Raw genomic sequence first — 19,940 nt, forward strand, 5'->3', positions numbered from 1 at the left:
GTTGGTATCGTGTTGAGGCGGATTGCTCTCTTATCCTCTCAGAAATAGACCTTGACAATTTTACAGTTTAAATCTGGTGCCATGGAAACCCGAAGATATCTGGATGGCAATCCGTAGAACTGCCCTGGGAAATCATCACTTATCTCGCACTTTTCGATGGTGAACACAAGTAAAAGCGATTGATGGTTAAAACGTAGCTGCCAAATTGTGAACGTGCTCAGAAGTGTGTCGTAGCTAAAAGGGCATCATCCTTCAGCACCTCTTGGTCCCGTTACTTTCGTCAGACCGAGTCAGTGTTTGACTTCCTTTTCCTCTCTTCTCTCTCAACCCATTCCCTCTCCGGACTGTCGTTCGCATAGTAATCAGTTCCCATCGTCTCAACCTTTCACCATCCATCAAAATGCTCTTGTTTGATCTGCCAAACGAGATCATTATTCTTATCGCCAAGTTCATCGATGACAAGCGCTCCCTTGATGCGCTGGCAAAGACGAACCGGAGTCTCTACCCCGTTGCTAACGAGGTTCTGTACATCCGCAATGCCCGTCATGAAAGAAGCTCGGCCATCGTATGGGGTGCTGAGAACGCCGTCACCGGAACGGTCCTGATGGCGCTGGATTTTGGCGCGAATATCAATGCCATGGATCCAATTCGTCGAACTCCCTTGCACATTGCCGCGGAGCAGGGAAACCTGGAGTTGATCAAAATCTTGCTCGGCCGCGGAGCTGACACGAACGTGCCGGACAGAAATGGGTATACCCCACTGTTCTGGACCATCAAAGGGCGCGATATCGAATTTGCCCGTCTCCTGCTGAAACACAACGCCAACCCCAATTGGGCATGCATTGATGGCTGGTCACCGATACATACGGCTAGCATCGGTGACGACTTTGTCCGGCTCCTGCTCGAATACGGCGCCAATCCCGGGGCAAAGGACCGTTTTGGCAATACGCCCTTGAACATAGCTGTCAACACTGGGCCTGAACAAGAGATTGTGGTTCGACTCCTCCTTCAGGCTGGAGCTAGCACCGAAGTCATGGACCGCCGGGGCCAAAGACCCCTCACAAAGGCTGTACTCCGCCACCATCTTGGCCTGGTGCGCCTTCTACTCAGCCATGGGGCTGATATCACCGCACCAATAAATACCACTGAAGACACTCTGCTTCATATGGCTGTGGAAAAGAGCACCTTCGAAATGGTTCGATTGCTCCTCCACCATGGACCTCGTGCCGACTTCGTGAACCAATACATGGAGACTCCTCTGCACCTGGCAGCCAGGAAGGGACGGAAAGACATGGCCCAGATTCTGCTTGAGTACGGTGCACAGGTGAATCTCAAGAACATTGATGGTGATACCCCTTTGATACTAGCGGCATGCACGAGTCATGGACCTCTGGTTGAGTTGCTGCTTCAGAACGACTCAGATCCGATTTACCGTGAATTTTTTTCCCGAACCTCGCTTTGTGATTATGGCAGTCCACAGGCCATAGAATTGTTGGAGCAGAGGGGTCTCTCGGGTACACGGCTGGCTCAGCTTGCACAACGAAAAGTACGATCATGTTGAGAGATCAGGTGGGACCTGTCGCGGTGAGCAAAAATGCGTCGGTGAATCAGGATACGACATACATGTATTTCAGTGCACGGGAACATACAGAAATTTTGCACCTTAGCAGTAGGATATCAAAAATGATATGCTTTTGAGAGTTGACCGTGGAGGTTGATTTGTAGACAACTGTATAGATGAAGGTTGTCAAGTGAGAAGCTCGGGGGCGATGACCCCCGGGAGTGGAGCCGAAGCCTTTAGCGCCGGGCCTTACCGCCCTCACCGCCCCAGCCCAACGAGGCCCGAACTAGCTACCCGCGGCCACTCTCTCCCCCAAGTGCGGGGGCGATGCACCAACCCCCTTGGCTTCTTCACATCTCCGTGTTGTCTTCTTGTTATAAACTCACTCCTATGAATATGCACCTATAAACAGATATTTAATACATTTGTGGTGTGGTTATTGAGATCATCCGTTTGATGTTATTAGATCAAGACGCCCATTCAGGTCTGACAAGGAGCTTCAACGTCATTTCCGGAAGGGCTTCCCATCTCCCCGACCTGCTCGCCTCTGAACCATACTCACGTACACACATACACTAACACCTCATGGATCCTTCAACACCCTATTGTGGCGAGCTGGCCTCACCAGGCGTCTTTCAACCTGTGCTTTCTGTGTACATTACCTCCCAAAGCTTTGTATCAGCCCAATCAACTGCTAATACGATTCTAACAGCTTAATCGTCATCGGGATTCTCATCTCCTACCTACCCCAGCACATCCGCATCATCTCACGTCGAAGCTCCTTCGGTATATCCCCATATTTTGTCCTCCTTGGGACTACGTCTGGCACCTCTGCCTTTGCAAACATCCTGGTCTTTCCCAAGACCGCCCAAGATGTTTCCTGCTGCCAGGAGATTAGTGGTTTAGCATGTTTTGCTAGCCTCCTAGGCGTGCTCCAGATGGGCACACAGTGGCTCTGCTTCTTTTCCATGTGAGTAGACGCTGGCATTTGTATCCTCTCGCTCCATCAACGCGTTAACCTGTCAACTAACCGGCCTAGCCTGCTCCTATTCGTTATCTACTTCCCGCGCGCCACGTCGCCTACCGACCCCGTTGCCTCAGTGTCCTCCTCCCCACGCGGCTCTACATATCGGACTGCGCTGGCCATCACCGCAATCTGTCTTCTACATGCGCTAGCTACGATTATCATCTCTGTTGCCTTCGCTATTCGACAGCCAACAGCTCTCCACGCTTGGGCCAACTTCCTCGGCATCCTTGCCGCCATCCTAGCCTCAATCCAATATTTCCCCCAGATCTATACCACTTTTCGCCTCCGCTGCGTGGGTAGCCTCAGCATCCCCATGATGTGCATACAGACCCCGGGGAGCTTGGTCTGGGCGGCGAGCTTGGCTGCTCGCGAAGGCATAAAGGGCTGGAGTATCTGGGGTGTGCTTGTAGTCACGGCTTGTTTGCAAGGGACGCTGCTGGCGATGGCGATCTACTTCGAATACCTCGGACCAAACAGCAAACAGAAACCCGACTACCGGGCAGATGAGAACGGCACGGTCAATGGGAATGCGGCCGAAGGCACAGAGAGACCCGAGACACCGGCACGGAATCCGGCGCATACAGACCAACCCTCGGAGGCAACTCCGCTGTTGCAAAGCCAGTAATGAGAAAGCCAAAGAGGTGAATCTGCACTAGATTCGCAATGTGGCCCGCCCCAGAAGTGGCGTATACTGCGTATATAGTTCGACACTATAAATGAAATGCATGTCCAATATAAATGGATTGAATTTGTCTCAACTGGACAACTTGGATTTGAGCTTGTAGATTTGTGTAAAGACCTATACTCTAATCATGCCATTCATCATTTCTCCACCAGGGCACGCCAAGTACCACCCACAACCAGGTATCCTCCCCGTCATCGCGTCGTAGCAATTGTCTTTACCCGCTCGCCGCTTACGCGGCAGCGTAGATCAGGCGGAAGACGTCGTTCAGCACGAAGTAGCTACCGGCACCGTCGGGCTGCAGCTTGAAGAGCTGGGTGTAGTTCATGGGCTTCTGCTCCTCATCGACCTGTTCACACCCGAAGCTGTTAATAATTTCCACCCATGCCACAATATTCAGCAGGGTTCAACGTACCAGGAGAGCGCCGGTTACGAGGACAATGATGCCGTTCTCGCTAGAGGGCTGGGCATCAAAAGTGGCGATCTGGTGCTGCACCTTCTGGAAGGGCAAGCTCTGTTGAAGGAGGTCCTATTTAGTAACTCATATCGGGTGGATGTGGGGTAGAAGGGGACGAACACCCAGCTTCTCAGTGATAGCGCCGGCACCCTGAACAGAGCTGTTCTCGAAGGTGAGCATAGAGTGGTCACGCTGTTCCATATCGCAATTTCCATCAGTACCCAACTCAAGTTAATTACCGCTGATCTTTCCCTAGCATCGGCAAGGAAAGCCATTCAAACAGAGCGCTTACGTAGAGAGGGGCCAGGCCCTGGCGGTTCGCGTCAAAAGTCTGGTAGTAGAACTGAACGAACTGCTCTGCACGGCGGAGGACGAATGGTTAGATATTAGATCTTCCGCGAAAGGTTTCATAGCGGTCGCAAGAGGGGGGTATCTGGCGAGAACAGGGTTTGTCGTCTGCGCGGGGCACTGGATCTGTGCGCGGGCATTCGATGTTGAGGATCAGGGGAACGTACGAGCGATGTCGGTGAAGTCTTTAATGTCAAATACCATTAGCAAATATTGATAGACGGAAAGACCAGGTTTTTTTGGTTCAAACTGGTCCTCATCTGATGCTGCACGGCGCAATCGAGTCGCAGAGTCGGCTATCACACCAGAGATTACCCCACCTCAACAAAATCGAGGGGGTCTATGCCGATTCCACGACGCCGGGCGCTTGGATTATAGGACTTACCGGCCATTTTGAAAGGTGAGGTCTGAAAGACAGAAAAAATGCGAGGTATAGGGAGGAGTAAGAGAGCTTTAAGGAGGAAGGTATTTGTTGACGCGGGAGGGTAAGAGGGTAGAATGTGTGGGGCACGAATTCTGCCGTTGGTGCCTTGCAGCCTGATATTACTCGCCCAAGTCGAGTATAAAATGTGAACGGTTTTACGGAAACCTGGTGGATAGATCGATCTACAGTAGGCCAATCGACTGCTAAAGAGAATTTGGTATCATTGACAATCATCGATATAGGCCTAATTACAGTCGTCTGGCTCATTCCGACTCCGACGCAAACATATCCTCGGCTTTGGGCCGTTGCCTTCGTGATCGCCTCGATTCTTCCTCTTGCTGCCCGGTGGCCTGCTCGGGCTGCATGGGCTCCTTGGGTAGTGGATCTTGTGTATGGTCGTCATCTTCTAGCGGCGATGCGTCTTCGTCCATGGGCTCCCAGTCCTCGTCTGGCATTTCCAGGTCGCTATCTTCCATTGGGACCCCGTCGATGTCACTCATGGATTCGTCTTCTGTAATATCGGGCAAGTTGGGCATGCTAACGTGTTGAGGAAGCTTCTCTGCAGGGCGACTTGGGTCGAACTTTCCAGATGCAGGGTCATCATCAACAGTCTTCCAACGGTTCTTGCTCTTGGAAAAGGCACTGGCCGCATGTTCGGCTTCGGACTTCTCGGCTTCCTTCTGATCTTCTTCAGTCACTGGCGGCGTTTCAAACATTTCGACGAAATGTTCTTGGCTTGACTGTGGGAAAACACACCACCCTTCCCACATATGAAGAAGGGAGCCCACACTTCGCTTCCATTTCTCAGCCTTGAGTCTGCCCCAACCCAAAACCTTCTCAAGCCGACCAAGATGTTCAAATACTTCTCGCGAGCGGAGAGCATTTTCAAATAACTGCCGATATCGCCATGCGTGGCGGACACCGCTTGTGGCTGAAGATGAGAGAATATCAGATATGATATAGAGCCCCACGAGCCTGGCAGAAGACACATCCATATGATTTCTGGATGGATTCGTGTTGTCTTTGTCGCCACTCTCCAGATTTGCAGCATCCCTTTCCACTTCGCGGTGAGGGTTTGCCCCAGTATATGCTAGCGGATTGAGAACATTCAGTACAATCATGTCAACAACCTCATCGGCACCAGCTCCTGCATGCTTAATTGCAAACGCGGTGACTCTCGCGACATCACCTCGCCGGAGCTTGGCATGAGTGGTTGGTAATCGTGCAAGAAGATGAGTAAGCTTGGCTTTTTGTAAAGGATTCATATAGCCGAGACCATCATTTTGTCCATTGGCTCCTTCAGGAGGTCCACCTCCAATATTTCGTCTCTCGTCTTCATTATCCGACTGCTCCTCATCGGATGAGTTGTAGTCCTCATCAGACACAAATTCATCAAGGCATGTAGAGTATTCGAATTGAATGCTGCTCTCTGGGGCCACCCAATGTGCTCCGCCTTCGAAAATGGCAGCAGTCTTTTGGATTGCTGCCCTTTTAGTACCACGAGCTCGAGGGTCGGTCACAATTTGCCATAGTCTCCACCGGTAGTAAACCCCACCAGCACTTCGCGCATCCCAAATCCAGGCCCATTTTTCTTCTCTTTGCACTTCCGGTCGGCTCATAAGTAATGCTTCAAATTCTGGTCCATAATTTAGAAGATTTTCGAGCGTTTTATGAATAAGTCTTAGTTGTTTGATATCCGAGGGCGCTTTCACTTCAACTTGTGTAGATGGACCACTTCTGCCATGGGTGGGACCATAGGAGCTCGGAGGTGCAAATCCTCCACGATGAGGTCCATGGGGTGGAGCACGGTTTAAGCTGCCGCCAAAAGTTGGTTGAACATTTTTTGCGCCAAATGGAAGGGGGTTAGTCGTAGATGTACCCAAAGTTGGCGGCATATTCGAGTTGATCGCAGCTGATGAGAGGTGTCGGGAAAGAGATAGATAGTAACCCCGGCCCAAGTATTTATTTTGGAGGGCGCTTACTGCGTTATCGATGTCGGAAGCAGCAGTGTCACTAGCGAGAGTGACAATTGCAGCTGACGATTTTCGCTCGAATGGGGACTGGGTAGGAGGCCGGAGAACATTCACATGGTCCACGGTCAGAAACGACGGAATCAAGGACTTGAGCACGGAGGGAGATGTGCCGGGTGGAAGCGATGCCAGGTACAGAGTTGGTTTAGCAGCAGCTCTCTCGGCATCCTTTATTTCGGCCCTTCGATCGTCTTCATCGTCGGATGGGCTGCGAAAGGCCGATGGTGGACCTGTCGAGCCTGGATGCTCATATCCTAGAACACCCTGCGCCGAGTCTCGATTTCGTGATGCCGGTGTAAATCCTTCAAGTGTCCGCTTGCGAGATAGCGATGGGGGCGGCGGGCCCAGCGAACCTGGACCACTGGTCCGTGGGCCGGACGTTGTGAAGTGTCGCCGTGCTGGTCCTCCTCCCAGACCACCGCCTCTATTACCAAATGCGCCTTGACGTCCATCTGCGGTCCGAGAAACAATCGGTTCATCATCCTCGAACGATTTGACAAAATCCTCGTAGACTGCGGCAGTCTCGGCCTTCTCGCGAGCGCGTTTAGCTTCGGCTTCGGCTTTCTGGCGTTCGAACAGCGATTTCTTGGGTAGTGCCGAAAGCTTGGCAGCGACATTTGGCGCGCTCTTTCCCTTGGAATCTTCAGGCATTTTGTGGAAAAGCTGCGGCCGCAGCAACGGTGAACCAGCCTGCTGACTGGGGATAGTCGAAGCAGTAGTAGCTCCTGGAGTCCTTCCCGATCAGGAATCCCCAGCATTGCGCTGGGCGGTGAGAAAGGCGGTCTCTTGTTGCCCCCTCCCTTTTGGCTGGCCAAGGTGCTCTCCTATCTGACATTAGTTATTGAACTTCTGGTGGCTCTCTACATAATGCAAAGTCGATCCTCATCTCGAGCATTCTAACCTATAATGGCCACTGCACAAGTTCCAATCCTCTTACGCTTCCTGACGCAGGATGCCAAGATTCCGTTAACCGTTGCTATTGGGAAAACCGTAGAGCTTCAGAAAGCTAACCTAACCAGGCAAGGTCCTATGATTAGTTCCTGAGCAACGAGTTTGTTCTGACAAATATCAGCCCGGAAAGTATCGCAAAGTCAAATCCCAAGGTTCTCCAGAATATTTTTGAAAATGAAAAATTTGCCAAACAAGTGTTGAATGCTGGGAAAAGAGTCTCCAAGAAACGCGGAGCCTCGGCAGACAACTCAGCTACATCTCCCCAGAAGAAGAAAAAGCAAATTATCACAACTGACACGCCGCCCTTTGAGATTGAGTCACATCTCAGGTTACCAGTCTCAGTTGCCACTGACAAGGAGCTACGGGACATAGTTATAACGACCAACAGAGCTCCACTGGTACTTGCTTTTGCCGTGTGCGTCTTGAAGTACACAATGCCAGAGCAGCCTATCTCTAGCAGACTGAGCCTCGCTCAAGCGCTGGTCAGCCTGAATAGCCGTTCTAAAGCCGTCAGTCTGGGCATCGAAAGTGGGCCGTCTGCGGAACAAGAAGGCTGGGGCCAAGGACATCCTACTGTCAAAGTTCTTGGCAGAGAGATCCAAGTATTGAAGCGATGGGACTACAACCCCCACGAAGGGAAACCAAATGCATTGCCCGAAAACGAACAATCGCATTCTGACACAGTGCCCGCTGATGAGTTTCTGGGTAGAAACTGTGATGGAGAAATGGAAACGATGCCTCCACTATGGGGTGTTGATTTAGAATCGGCCCGCGCTTCACACAAAAGTGCTGCAGGTGCAGATTCAAATTTCGATAGTAGGCTACCGATATTCACAGCGGAAGCCGCGAGAACATACCTCATGCGATCCATTACAAAGTCGAAGCATGGTAATATGTCCTCCAAACCCAGATCGGTGGGTTCGATACAAGAGGAAAAGGAAGAATGTGTCGGACATCTACTTTCCGCCATCGAGTCGGTATGTCTGTCATGGGTCTCAACCTTGGACAAAAAAGAACTTGATAAGCGTGCTTGGTCTTGGTATCTGCATGTTCGACCAGATGTTCAAAGCGGTGTTCAGGGCTGGGGAGAGAAAGGGCAAGTGAAACTCTCTGATATCCTTGACCTTCGAAGAGTTCCCTGAGACTCCTCAAATCAAATATTATTAAAATAAATTTAATTTCAAATTTTTACAAACATTGTAGGTGTCAAGAGAGTGGCGTTGGCGTTTATAATTAATAATATTCTTAGTAGTGGTTGCTAATAATCATGCACGATTTGAATGGTGTCCTAAAAGCACCGGCATATTCAATTTTCTGCAGCAATAACTTTCAAAACTTCATCAGAAATATCATACTCGATAAGCTTCTGGAGTTTGCCGGCCATCAGGCTTGGGAAAAAGCCTACGAGGACGTTAGTACGTGCATTCATGAATTGGTTTTATCCTTTGCAGGCGGCGTTCACTTACCCATTATCTTCAGAAAAGTATACATACTGTACTCTTGGATTAATCCCATATCCTTCTTGTTGCTTTGGGAATGTTGAGCGTGCTTCAAAATTTCATTGACACGGGGTTGACGCAGAGCCATATACTGTCTTGCTGCCTCTTTTATACACCCCTTCAACACTTTTGTTGTCATAGCCCCTTGGATGAAGTCTTCTCTTTGTAGGTGATGGGATAAAAGAAGCGTAAATGCTTCTACATCCTCAAGCGCTTGCGATGAGCCCTGACCTGAGCTTGGGGGGAGCGCGTGTGCTGCGTCGCCCACAAGAACTACGCCATCGCGCTCCCAGGTCGGAAGTGGAGGCATTGTCCATGTGGGATACATGTTCTCCACATTCAAGGACTGGAGAATCTTTTGAATAACCGGGTCTTTCCAATACGCATGTCTTTCGCGCAGTTGGCGAGTGACGTCGGCCATATCGAAGTTTTTGTAGTCAGGGCATTCTTCAATTTCGTATGTTGACCACCATGCGAGCGATTCACCAGGCTCAGATATATGATAGGGCGAGTCACGATTAGTGGCAGAGGAGGCGCTATCAGAGAAAAAATATCCGAAGAAGCCATTTCCACCAAAGATAAAGTTCATCGACCCTTTCTCGACAAGGCCTTTAACCTCTGCGGAGGGTATGAAACCACCCACACCAACAAGGCCTCTATTTTGATCAATCACATTAGGCTTCTTCGAGTCTCAAATAGTGTTCCCGCTTATCACTCTTGTGTGTACTTACTCATAATGAGGGGGGTACGTGTCTTCGTCGCCAGGGAAAATTGCCCGTTTGGCCGTGCTTCGGACTCCATCTGCTCCGATGACCAAGTCCGCTTCCACCGAAGGACTGCCATCTACAAAATGGACCAAATTTGTCCCATCAGGGCGAGCAATGACATCTGAGATTCGCTTGTTGATGATCTTCTCCTCTGGGATTCGCGAGCGTAAAGCCTGCCAGAATGTATGGCGGCTAGATGCAACCGTATGTAAATGGCGAGTGGAATCGACAGAAGCCGAAGCACTCATGGATAACAGAGACCAACCATTTTTGCTCTTCATATTAAATTTAGATGCAACATACCCGTTCTTTGTCACCTCTCTGAGTAGATCATCATCTAAGCGTCGCAGGACATTGAGGCCGTTCGGAGCAATACCAAGGCCACCACCCACCAGAAGTGTTGACGAATGGGTATTTCTTTCATGGTCTTGCTGTCTCAGTTCTGGTGTCACATTTATGTTTGTGCTGTATGCTTCGTAAATGATGATTTCATAATTTGCCTCCGAACTAGAATATTTCGGAAGGTGCTTTTGCAGTTCAAGGTATGCTGTGCATCCAGCGATGCCAGCACCGATAATTATAATCTTCATTTGTATCAATGAGTAACTTGAAGATTTTTTGGACAAAAATGATACAGACAAAGAAACGAGAGACACAAGTCCAGTAATAAATAATTTGAGAATGGCCATCCATGGGCGGTATACTTCCAAGAATCACGTGTACCCAGTCGCAAATCTAACCTAATAAGGATTAGCGCTATGGCTCAATTGATGTGGGTCTCTCGTATCCGCCAAGTTCTCCATGTCTGGGAGGTTTTATAAGTGGAACAACCAAAATTCAGTATTCTTTGGAGGGAGACAGCTGCCTAGGTAGACAAATTTTTCGGGCACCGATTTTAGATTCTCGCTTCACGAGGCTGGATGTAGCCCTTGCGGCTTATCCCGATCTTCTAGGCCGGCATCTGGCCTAACATTCCATGGGCTTGCCACTGAACCAAGATTCTGAACTCTGTATTCGCATAGCGAAAGTGAAGAAGCCCAAGTGCAAAAAATATCTTTATGATCAGATATTCATCTTATTAGCAGGGACTTGATATTTGCAAATCTGTAGTACGTATGAAGCCACGTTTCCAAAGAGCATGTTTGAGCCTGCCGACAAATCCGTAGCGTCACTGCCTTGATTATCCTGCCCTGGAAAGAGATTCCTCGTCATATGAATTTTGTTGGATGGGCCCCAAATGGAGAGAATTTTGAGTGGAAAGCCCATAATCACAGACCCACGCCCAGAGGCAGGGCCAGGCATTTCCATAATGAACTTCTTGGCTGATAAAATGGATTTCACATGTTGCTGTATGCGCTCTTCATGTTTTTGGTCAAAAGGATGAATCAATGACCAAAGTCGGAAGGCTATAATATTCACTGCGTCATACAACGCCACTAAAGTAGCTGTAGGTATATCGTAGTGAGGAAGAAGTGGAACATGTTCAGGATCTCCAAAAAAATCGATAGACTGTTCGCAAGGTGTCCACGCCCATATTGCGGAGTCCTCTTGAATGAAGTTTGGTGTAGATACGCATCTTGCCCACCAAAGATAGAGTTGGGTAAGCACCGTCGTTAGCAGCTCATGCAGCCTTATTTTGAGAACATTGGCATTTTCAGATTCGAGCTCGATAATTTTATTTGCCAGAGCTAGGCATGGTAAGAGGGACAAAAGTATGTCCACGAAATAATCAAATGCGCTTTTTGAATGCAATTCAAATGGAACTGTTATCCACTGGCGCGATGAGAAAACATGTTCCTGGTTTTGAAAAATCGAGGCAATGAACTAGAATTTTAGGGGTTTCTTTTAGCATACACCAGCAAGCATATATATGAAATAAGGTGGTAATATTACTCACAGCTAAAAGGCGTAAATGACGAAAGAGCTGATGTAAAAAGCCATCGCGACAGCTCTCTGCACCTCTCGCTTCAAGCAACGTGGCCGCACCCTGTACATGCTGGAACCAGGCACCCGCGGAGGTTCCAGCCATGTTCTCAAAATGAGTGAGCATGACAACAGAACATATCATATCTTCAGCGAAAGCAGAATTTGGCCGAGATAATTGTTGTTGTAAGCCTTGCAAAGCCTTTAGATACCACTTGGAGGCTTCCGTACATATTGAAACGTCATGTGCCAGTGTGCCATAGAAGACCATCGATCCCGCACGTATTGAATGCTTCACTAGGCTATGACTCGGAGAAGAAATAAAAGTTGCTAGTTGGTCTAACCATGTGCTGGACGTCGAGCTATCAGTGGCAGAGCCATTGAAACCAAATGACTCAATGAAATGAGACACAAAGAGTTGATCAAAAATTTCGGCACGGCACGGTTGGATGTAATTAGGCAGTGATGGTAAATAATTACTTCCAACCTGGGGACCAGCTTCTCGAGGCTCCAATTCTGCGGAACTATGCTTTGCAAGTGGCTCGTAGGGTAATGGAGCTTTAGGCAAGGTGTGCACGAAAAATGCTCCTGTTCGTGGGCCTGGACACCTCAGGCCAGCTTTGGTGCATTGCAAACAAGCTGGGTGGCACTCATCGCACTGAAAATTGGAATTTATCAGCATGAAACTAGACTGTCAATCCAATCTGAGCCGTCTTACCTTGATCTTGCGTTTGCGGCAGGGCAAACACCCTTTGCTTCTACCTGCAACATTGACCATAGCGCTAAATCAACAGTCCAGTGCAATACTATCGTTGAACCACAATAAGTGAGTCTCTCATACTGATTAATCTCGATCCCATTATTTGAATACCTTTCACCATCATCATGTGTGGAAGAGCGACAGGAAAGGCGGTCGGATAAATAGATTATCCGTTCAGTGTTCCAATGTAGACCACATTACTTCATTAAGAGCAAAGAGGCTCCGAGAACAATACTAGCCAGGGCATTCATAATGTCTCAATGGCAGAATGAGCGAACGTCAATCTTATTTTTCTGATAATCAGCCAACTTTAATTCTCAAAAATACAATATACGTACAAGATTTTAAACAGTATAAGCGGCTGAAAGTCATGAGCGTCTTGGCACTAAGTATGCACTGGAACAAAAAAGCTAGATCATTCAAAATCCAAGTATAGCTGACTTATTAGTAAAAACTGTGCGTAGGCCTTTCCCTCAAGACATAAATTCTGATTGGGGCGTGGTCTGGGCCCGTCCGACCGCCAATTCGCGAGCTGGACAAATTATTGTCTTCGGTTTGGATTATGGTGTCATCTCGGAATTCAATCGTGTCATGCGGATGAGTGGGACGTGGACATTGGTACACGATATATCTTGACTCTACTAACATGACAAAATGTTAAGTCGCTGAGATTCATACCTTCTTTCTGCCTCCAGGATGGTATCAAAAAATGTTCATCATTGCGGTAGCGTCGCTGCCAGCCGTCGAGTGAGCGACCTAACTCCGGAGCAAGTTGAAAAGAAGCGAGCCATCGACAGAGACAATCAGAGACATCATCGGAAGAAGACAAAAGCATACATCCGGTCACTTGAACAAAAGGTCGCCGAATTGACAACTAGACTTGGAAAAGCTGAGACTATGCTCGAACAGCATCGAATGCGTCAAAACGACAACTCTCGGCCTTTTTCTGCATTGTCAAACTCGTCAACAGACTTAATAGGAGCCTCAGATCCGCCAAAATTGGTTGAAGCAAGCAACAATCCAGAAATTATAAGATTAGAGTCGGTCCCCCTCACTGCGGAGGATAGCTTCAAAGATCATCTTAATTCATTGCCTCTCGATCTTGGTACCGGCATGACTATTCATTCTTGGAACTCCGTTCAGGATTTCAACTTTTTGGACTGGGAATTAGCCGACGTGGTGGACAGCTTATCACCCAATATGGATATACTACTCCATGATACGTCTATGTATGATACGATGGTACCACCCTCTTATGAGGTGAGAAATCGAACCTGGACACCAGAGTGGCAGATTTTGCCTCTTCACATCCCAGCTACAACAAAACTAGATGAGGTCATCATCAACACGACAGATGCATGGCGTACACGCCTTCAGCAAGGCCACCATGATGAAGACCTCAATAAAAGTGTCTTTCCCAGTATACCATCTCTGCTCAACCGTCCAAACCAGGTATACAGAGTTCTATCAACGTCCTTCTCTGACACTGTTGCCGCTCAAGTGTGGAGAACGCCCATAAAGACCCTTCCTGAACGCATTGGTTTTGTATACAACCTGGCCCATCTCATAAGATGGCTTGTATGTCGTTCCAAAGATACATACGAGAAAATGCCGGCCTTTCTCAAACCAACTAAACTACAACAAACAGTCCCGCACGCGGCATGGATCGACACTGTGATATGGCCAGAGGCCCGGGATGCATTGATCAAATATATGGATTTGAGTCGGTTTGAAGAGTTGAGAGCACTATCGGGCGGATCTATCTCTGTTAATTGGCCTTCAGCAAGCTCCGGGATGTTTAAAGAGTCACCAGATAGGCAGACTCTAATGTTATACCCAGAATTTGAGGCACATATACAACAGGGTGAGAATTGGAGGTTTGGACGGGAAGTTGGCATAGCATTTCCTTTTTTGAAACCATTTTGTCGCTAGATTCGAGATATTGACTGCTTCGTGTTCGCTCTCCATAAATAGTACATGGAGAATGCTGAGACAAAAAATAACATACTTCCCTTCAAAGCGCGATCTAATTGGATCGCTGAGATATTTCTTAAAGAGAAACTTCAAATACCTCCCTCTGTAAAGCTTCTCTCTCATATAAATTTGCAACTTTGCTCTGGAGCTCCTGGAGTCGACTTGTTCAAACTCCTGATACAATCGAGAAAGGTCAAGATCGCCAAATAACTATCGAACATTCAACACGCTCGGCTCATATTTACGTTCATACGACTCCTCTAAGCCCAGCCTCTGGCCTTTATTTGTGATTAAAGCGCTTTCTTGATACGCCATGGGCACTTATCATCTTGGATGTCCGTTTTAATCATTCTAGTGAGGCCAAGGTCATCAATGTCATATTGTACGCGGAAATACCCTCCATAGACATCAATATATCATGTGTCAGCCAGATATTGTGAGGCGTATCGAGTTGCAACCAACCAGCATTTCTAGGAGATAAAAGTTGGAACAGACGATTTTATGGTGAACAGCAGAACCCAAACAGTATCGGGAACTGAAAGACCACTTTTCAATTTGCACCCTGTGTGTTATAATCTCAACACTGTTATCATAGGAATGATACGTTAGATTGTGGGTAAATACAGACTGGTAGTCCTATGATCTCCTATAGGTTTTAAAAATGAATGATAACCTTCTTTTGGAAGATCTCTGAGAGCCTTCTCCATGATTTCTAAGAAAATTTCCTGGAAGTCAATCCATGAGCTAATTCCAAGGCTCTCTTTATCAATAGGCATGGCTTGAGTTGCGTTTGAACTTGGTAGTATTTGTGATCAGTTTCAAAGGCTAGACAGTGATATAGTTGACGGGTCTCGTTACGAACGAGGAACTTGAATTACAATCCGCTCTTTCGATCGCCTTTGCGTGGTTTGCGTTACCAACAAAATGTCGGTTCTGTTTGTGCACTTTTGTTCAGAGAATATTAAGGCTGGCACAGTGATCTCGGCGACCACACCGGCCGGTCACCTATCAAATTTCTTTTCCATGAACAGGCTACCTTATTGCTTATATCATCTGTGGCGGGATTTTTGACACAAAAACTTTGATATCACCAAATAGGTTAAAACAGCTTCTCTGGATGGCCTCCGGATACCACGAGAAGAGGATTGTGCTGCACGTCATTCTATTATAGCAAATAATAACTAGATACATCATGCTTTCACGTAAGATTCAATCATATGGCGCAAAGAAACCGACATTGGGAACCGAACATGCTTGATTCGCTCACGAGCTCCATCCATCATGGGAACAAAGTGCAATCCTGATGATACCGACCGGCTCAATAGTGGTGCGCTTGGATGTAGACCAAGAAGTGTCATATATCTGGTATAGACTTCTAACAAATCATGTCTTGGATAGTGCCGATTGTCTTCGAAAGCCACCGCAAAATCGGGAGAGGCAGCCGACTCTCCCTTGATTAAGTCCATGGAGATAGCGTCCACAATAGGTGTGATCTTGACAGCAATATCAGCAAGCCCAGTGGCTTCTGTCTGCTTTGCCATGAGGACGCTCATAGTTACGCCATAAGTGTTTGTCAAAATATGTCGCCAATTCTCAGCGAAAGCGGAATGTATGCAAAGTTTATCTCTCAGTTCTTGGTCTTGCTTAACGTAGTATTGAACCAAATACTGTCGTAATAGGCACATTTCCATAAAGGCAACGTTCTGTGGGCCCACTCCTTCCTTTCGAAGACCCTCGAGTAAGTCTGCCAATGAATTTCCAAGGAGCCGGAACTGTCCATTCATCAGGTGGTGTGGAGGAATCGAGATGTCTTCAACAACCGTAGAAAATGCAGTATAGATATGTTTCCAGCAATGGTCCTTGAGCGATCCGTGCCAGTGAGTCCACCATTGGATTGTATCGCGCATGGCATAAACACTAACTTCATCAATCAACATGTCACCCTTTTGGGAGATGATTGAATAGTCTTCGACATTCTTGCAGATAGATGACGTGGCAGCGAAAATGTCCATCTTTTGACGTAGGTTTTCGATTGACTGACAATAATTAGGTTGCGCACACAGATCTTTCAAGTCTTTCACTAAGGACCTCTCGCCTTCTGAGATTGCCGGGCGATATGGACTCAAAGATCGCTTGATATTCGACTTTCGCGTTCCTTCAACTGGGTATATAGGTATTGAACGGTCATATTCGAAAATTCCGAGGTGTTGCTCATGAGGATGGTAAAATATGGAAGTCATCTTGACGTTGTCAGGTCTGGATGTGCCAAAGTTTTCAACTATACCGTAAACCGAAAAGAAAATTCCTACGACGGTGTTTGAGAAAATTCGCCTTCAAATAAGTTCTTATCTCTCATACCCGAGCAATCTCACAGCTAGATTTGAGAAATTCCATAATTACGTCTTCATAATTACTTTCTTAGGTTGTGTAACATGAGGTTTCACGGATTGACTCCTGCGTATCCAGATCGACATTCTGTACCATGCATCTCTCCTGCACAGGGCTAGAGCAAGCATTTTGCTTTTCTCCGCACAAGAAGAGTCAGTCAATCCTGGATTAGAGGCCCCTAAGGGGGTATAATAAAGGCAAGTATTCATTCTGAATGTCGCCATCTCTTCCTGTATTCGCTTCCCATCGAGATATGGATCCAAACGCGGGTTCTTAATGGGTTGACTAGCTCGTACTTGATTTTATTCGTTTTGCTTTTTGCAAGATAGCTATGTATTCTAGATTTTATTTAGTGGTACAAAGAGTGTCGGCGTACAAAAACAAACTACCATGATATTGAAGCACGAAGTCCAAGCTACAAATTTTGCTTCGGCCTCTTTCGCAATCCAGAGTCGTACAAATTAAAATATTGCATGATCACTTAGCTGCACGATCATAAAAAGTCTGTTTCTCTATCTAGCTTTCACGAAAACTGCCACGGAGTTGAAATGATGCAGAAATCAACAACATTGTAATCATTTCTGACCTGCGGGATGAGGGCCTATTCACGGAATGCCTCATGGGCATTTTTAGTGCAAGCGAGCTAGAATTCTAGTCTCGCCTCCTTCATAGAACAAAGATAATCAGGGGAAGGCCTCATCGTACTTCAACTCATCTTCAATAATCTTATCAAAAACACACTACATGATCTAAATCCTAGTCCCCTTGTCCTTAATTTATATTCTTGCTTTCTTCCATTTCATGCATTATGCTGTTTTAATTTAAGTACAGCCAACTTATGTGAGGCCTCAACTAATGAAATAACCGTTCGTTTAGCTAATCGTCCATCCAGGGGAAGACATGCACTTCAAATTAATTTCAAAAACGGTGAATTAGAGTATCTGGGAATCCTTGCCTTGAGAATATAACAAAAGGCCAGGAGTAGATAACCTCTTTTGTCAGTAACCTTAATCGATTTGACAATAATCACACTATCAGAAAGGATATAATAACAGTACCGATTCATTTCACCGACTTTCCTGTCTCCTTGTGGTTCATTAATCCACCCACTTATGTAGTCTTTTCGCTAGTCGGGGCCTCGGCCCGCTCGTTCCCGTCAGTCTCCACATTGTGGTAGTAGGCTTGTGATTACCTTCCTCCAATTCAATTGCCTTCCAGATCTTGATACCGACATCTGCCTGTGTCGCGGTGCAAATCCATGGTTTCTCTCTTATGGATGTTCGTGTAGACCGGGAATATCATGGCGAGAATATAAGCCTATCAGGAGAATGGCCATGACATGTGTGCGTTCACTCATCTCTGAGTATAAATTGTGAAACCACCAATCACTGATCAGGCTGGTGGAAAATGCAGTTTCAACCTATTACACCCGCACGCATTATAGGTGGTCATTATGGGTGGGAAAGACCATGCCAGCCGAGATAGCTGCAAGAAGCATTTAGTGGCCCAGCTTTGTATGGCGACTGAGACCACATAGAGCTAGGGAGAAGGTGGTTGTGATCTATTTTAAATATCTGGTCGACTCGGATTCTGTGCCTAGTACGCTTGGATTTGAAGTGGTCCTGATTGAAGGTCGAGGGGGTTACGGTTTAGGGCTGAAGATCTAGTTCAAACCAGGATGGAATATTTCGCTCAAAATGGGCATTTCTAGCAAATATCACAGGGATTTCTCGAATATTAATACAGCCTATTCAGATATGCAGCAAGCTAGTACATTCCACTGGGAGACGATAATCTGCAGTCATATGGTTAGCTCAGTCGTAGGCGCCGCTGCCTTCCTTAATGCCAACCAAATGATGCAATTGACAGCCACTCTTAGATGTGTTTAATGGTATTTCATCGGCCCATAAAATCACCTCCTTATTGGAGCCCATACTTAAGCGCCACCTTCGCCATCACATCTGGGTGGATATACTACCACCGTCGCCCGATATGCCTTTCTTCCGAGTGACTTGGCCATTTCCAGTTATGGTAGTATGTATACGTATTTAATTAATTCTCGACATAAATATTTACAGTTAGCTCTCCATTGGTTGCTATCGTCATGAGAGCAATATTCTCCCTTTCTAAGTGTGCCTGGTTCACAGAGACACCGATGACCCGATTAAAGAAAAAGGGCCGCGACATTAGGAATGGTGTGATATCCAGAACCGCTACGATTGCTGGTTCATTTGATCCACTTCATCGCAACGAATAGAACATCTGAAATATGAATTGTATGGACCTAGCCCATCACTTCCAACCATCACCTTACGTCAACAGGATCGGCTCCGGTATCCGAACATTCCCGGGGATGGGCGGCTATATCAGATTGGCCATTGGACCAAAGCACAAAGCAGCGTGCACGCCGGAACCACTTAAGATGTTGTGAACCAAACAAGGAAGTGAGGTTCAGGTCCAGATCCATGTCCAGGCCCAGACCTTTTGGGTCGGAGCAGCACAAAGGGACTTGAACGGAAAGACTGCCCCAGTTCCTGAATCTACCCCTCAAAGGGTGACGCGTTTGTGGCTGACACCCCATGTCGATTGAGAGCCGTGCGGCGCGATAGTCACCCAGCAACCCTGATGGGCTGAGACGCCGCAAGCTGCCCAAGTTTCAAGGGCGTTCTTGATGCGTTTACATGACCACGCATAATTCTAATAATCCCGACAGCCATCGTCAGCCATGATATTCCAATAGCCAAGACCAAGACCAAAGTCTGATCATTTACGCGCCGAACAACGGGAAGGGCTGTATCCGATTCTTGGCAGTGGACCCGTTTTTTTCCAGATGCTCTCGGGGAGTTCCATGGATCCTTGGAAACCATGCCCATGTATTCTTCTCTCTTTTAAAGTCTCGAATCGAGGTGATGGATTTTTATTAGGTCCACAGGGGAGCAAAGAACAGGGCCTTCCGTTCTGTGGAGTAAGGGGCCTGAAGTACGAAGTAAAAAAGAAAACTCCCGACAAATTGGGTGCTTCGCATGCGAAACTTGAAAACTCGCACGTAAACCTTTCGACTCTCTAGTGCTGTTCTCCCTCTTTTGGTTTTTTTTTTTCAGCGCTGGCTGGGATCTCAGTACCTGCTTTCACCCGTACCCGTACGGTTA

At 47.3% G+C, this 19,940-nt stretch overlaps 7 protein-coding genes across 7 annotated transcripts; 3 read left to right on the plus strand and 4 right to left on the minus strand.

Moving 5' to 3' along the window:
* Window positions 1-400: 400 nt before the first annotated feature.
* N7462_006468 (ankyrin repeat domain-containing protein) lies at window positions 401-1,561 on the plus strand (the record flags this gene model as incomplete). The annotated part of the gene is made up of 1 exon (XM_057078186.1): window positions 401-1,561. The coding sequence occupies one exon, from the start codon at window positions 401-403 to the stop codon at window positions 1,559-1,561; it is 1,161 nt and encodes a 386-aa protein (XP_056933766.1).
* Window positions 1,562-2,146: 585 nt separating this feature from the next.
* N7462_006469 (PQ-loop repeat-containing protein) lies at window positions 2,147-3,213 on the plus strand (the record flags this gene model as incomplete). The annotated part of the gene is made up of 3 exons (XM_057078187.1): window positions 2,147-2,214; window positions 2,274-2,531; window positions 2,601-3,213. 3 exons carry the CDS (start codon window positions 2,147-2,149, stop codon window positions 3,211-3,213), a joined length of 939 nt encoding a protein of 312 aa, XP_056933767.1.
* A 289-nt stretch (window positions 3,214-3,502) lies between these two features.
* N7462_006470 (nuclear transport factor 2 family protein) lies at window positions 3,503-4,467 on the minus strand (the record flags this gene model as incomplete). Its single annotated transcript, XM_057078188.1, has 6 exons — window positions 3,503-3,619; window positions 3,686-3,799; window positions 3,848-3,919; window positions 4,020-4,084; window positions 4,243-4,371; window positions 4,461-4,467. The coding sequence occupies 6 exons, from the start codon at window positions 4,465-4,467 to the stop codon at window positions 3,503-3,505; spliced, it is 504 nt and encodes a 167-aa protein (XP_056933768.1).
* Window positions 4,468-4,762: 295 nt separating this feature from the next.
* N7462_006471 (uncharacterized protein) lies at window positions 4,763-7,180 on the minus strand (the record flags this gene model as incomplete). Its single annotated transcript, XM_057078189.1, has 1 exon — window positions 4,763-7,180. The coding sequence occupies one exon, from the start codon at window positions 7,178-7,180 to the stop codon at window positions 4,763-4,765; it is 2,418 nt and encodes an 805-aa protein (XP_056933769.1).
* A 255-nt stretch (window positions 7,181-7,435) lies between these two features.
* N7462_006472 (uncharacterized protein) lies at window positions 7,436-8,622 on the plus strand (the record flags this gene model as incomplete). The annotated part of the gene is made up of 2 exons (XM_057078190.1): window positions 7,436-7,519; window positions 7,567-8,622. 2 exons carry the CDS (start codon window positions 7,436-7,438, stop codon window positions 8,620-8,622), a joined length of 1,140 nt encoding a protein of 379 aa, XP_056933770.1.
* A 164-nt stretch (window positions 8,623-8,786) lies between these two features.
* On the minus strand, window positions 8,787-10,336 carry N7462_006473 (FAD-dependent oxidoreductase; the record flags this gene model as incomplete). The annotated part of the gene is made up of 3 exons (XM_057078191.1): window positions 8,787-8,881; window positions 8,947-9,635; window positions 9,711-10,336. The coding sequence occupies 3 exons, from the start codon at window positions 10,334-10,336 to the stop codon at window positions 8,787-8,789; spliced, it is 1,410 nt and encodes a 469-aa protein (XP_056933771.1).
* Window positions 10,337-15,593: 5,257 nt separating this feature from the next.
* On the minus strand, window positions 15,594-16,415 carry N7462_006474 (uncharacterized protein; the record flags this gene model as incomplete). Its single annotated transcript, XM_057078192.1, has 1 exon — window positions 15,594-16,415. One exon carries the CDS (start codon window positions 16,413-16,415, stop codon window positions 15,594-15,596), a length of 822 nt encoding a protein of 273 aa, XP_056933772.1.
* Window positions 16,416-19,940: the final 3,525 nt, after the last annotated feature.

This window comes from Penicillium macrosclerotiorum (assembly GCF_028827735.1).
Source record: "Penicillium macrosclerotiorum strain IBT 26536 chromosome Unknown utg000006l_segment0_segment0, whole genome shotgun sequence".
Classification (NCBI taxonomy): domain Eukaryota; kingdom Fungi; phylum Ascomycota; class Eurotiomycetes; order Eurotiales; family Aspergillaceae; genus Penicillium; species Penicillium macrosclerotiorum.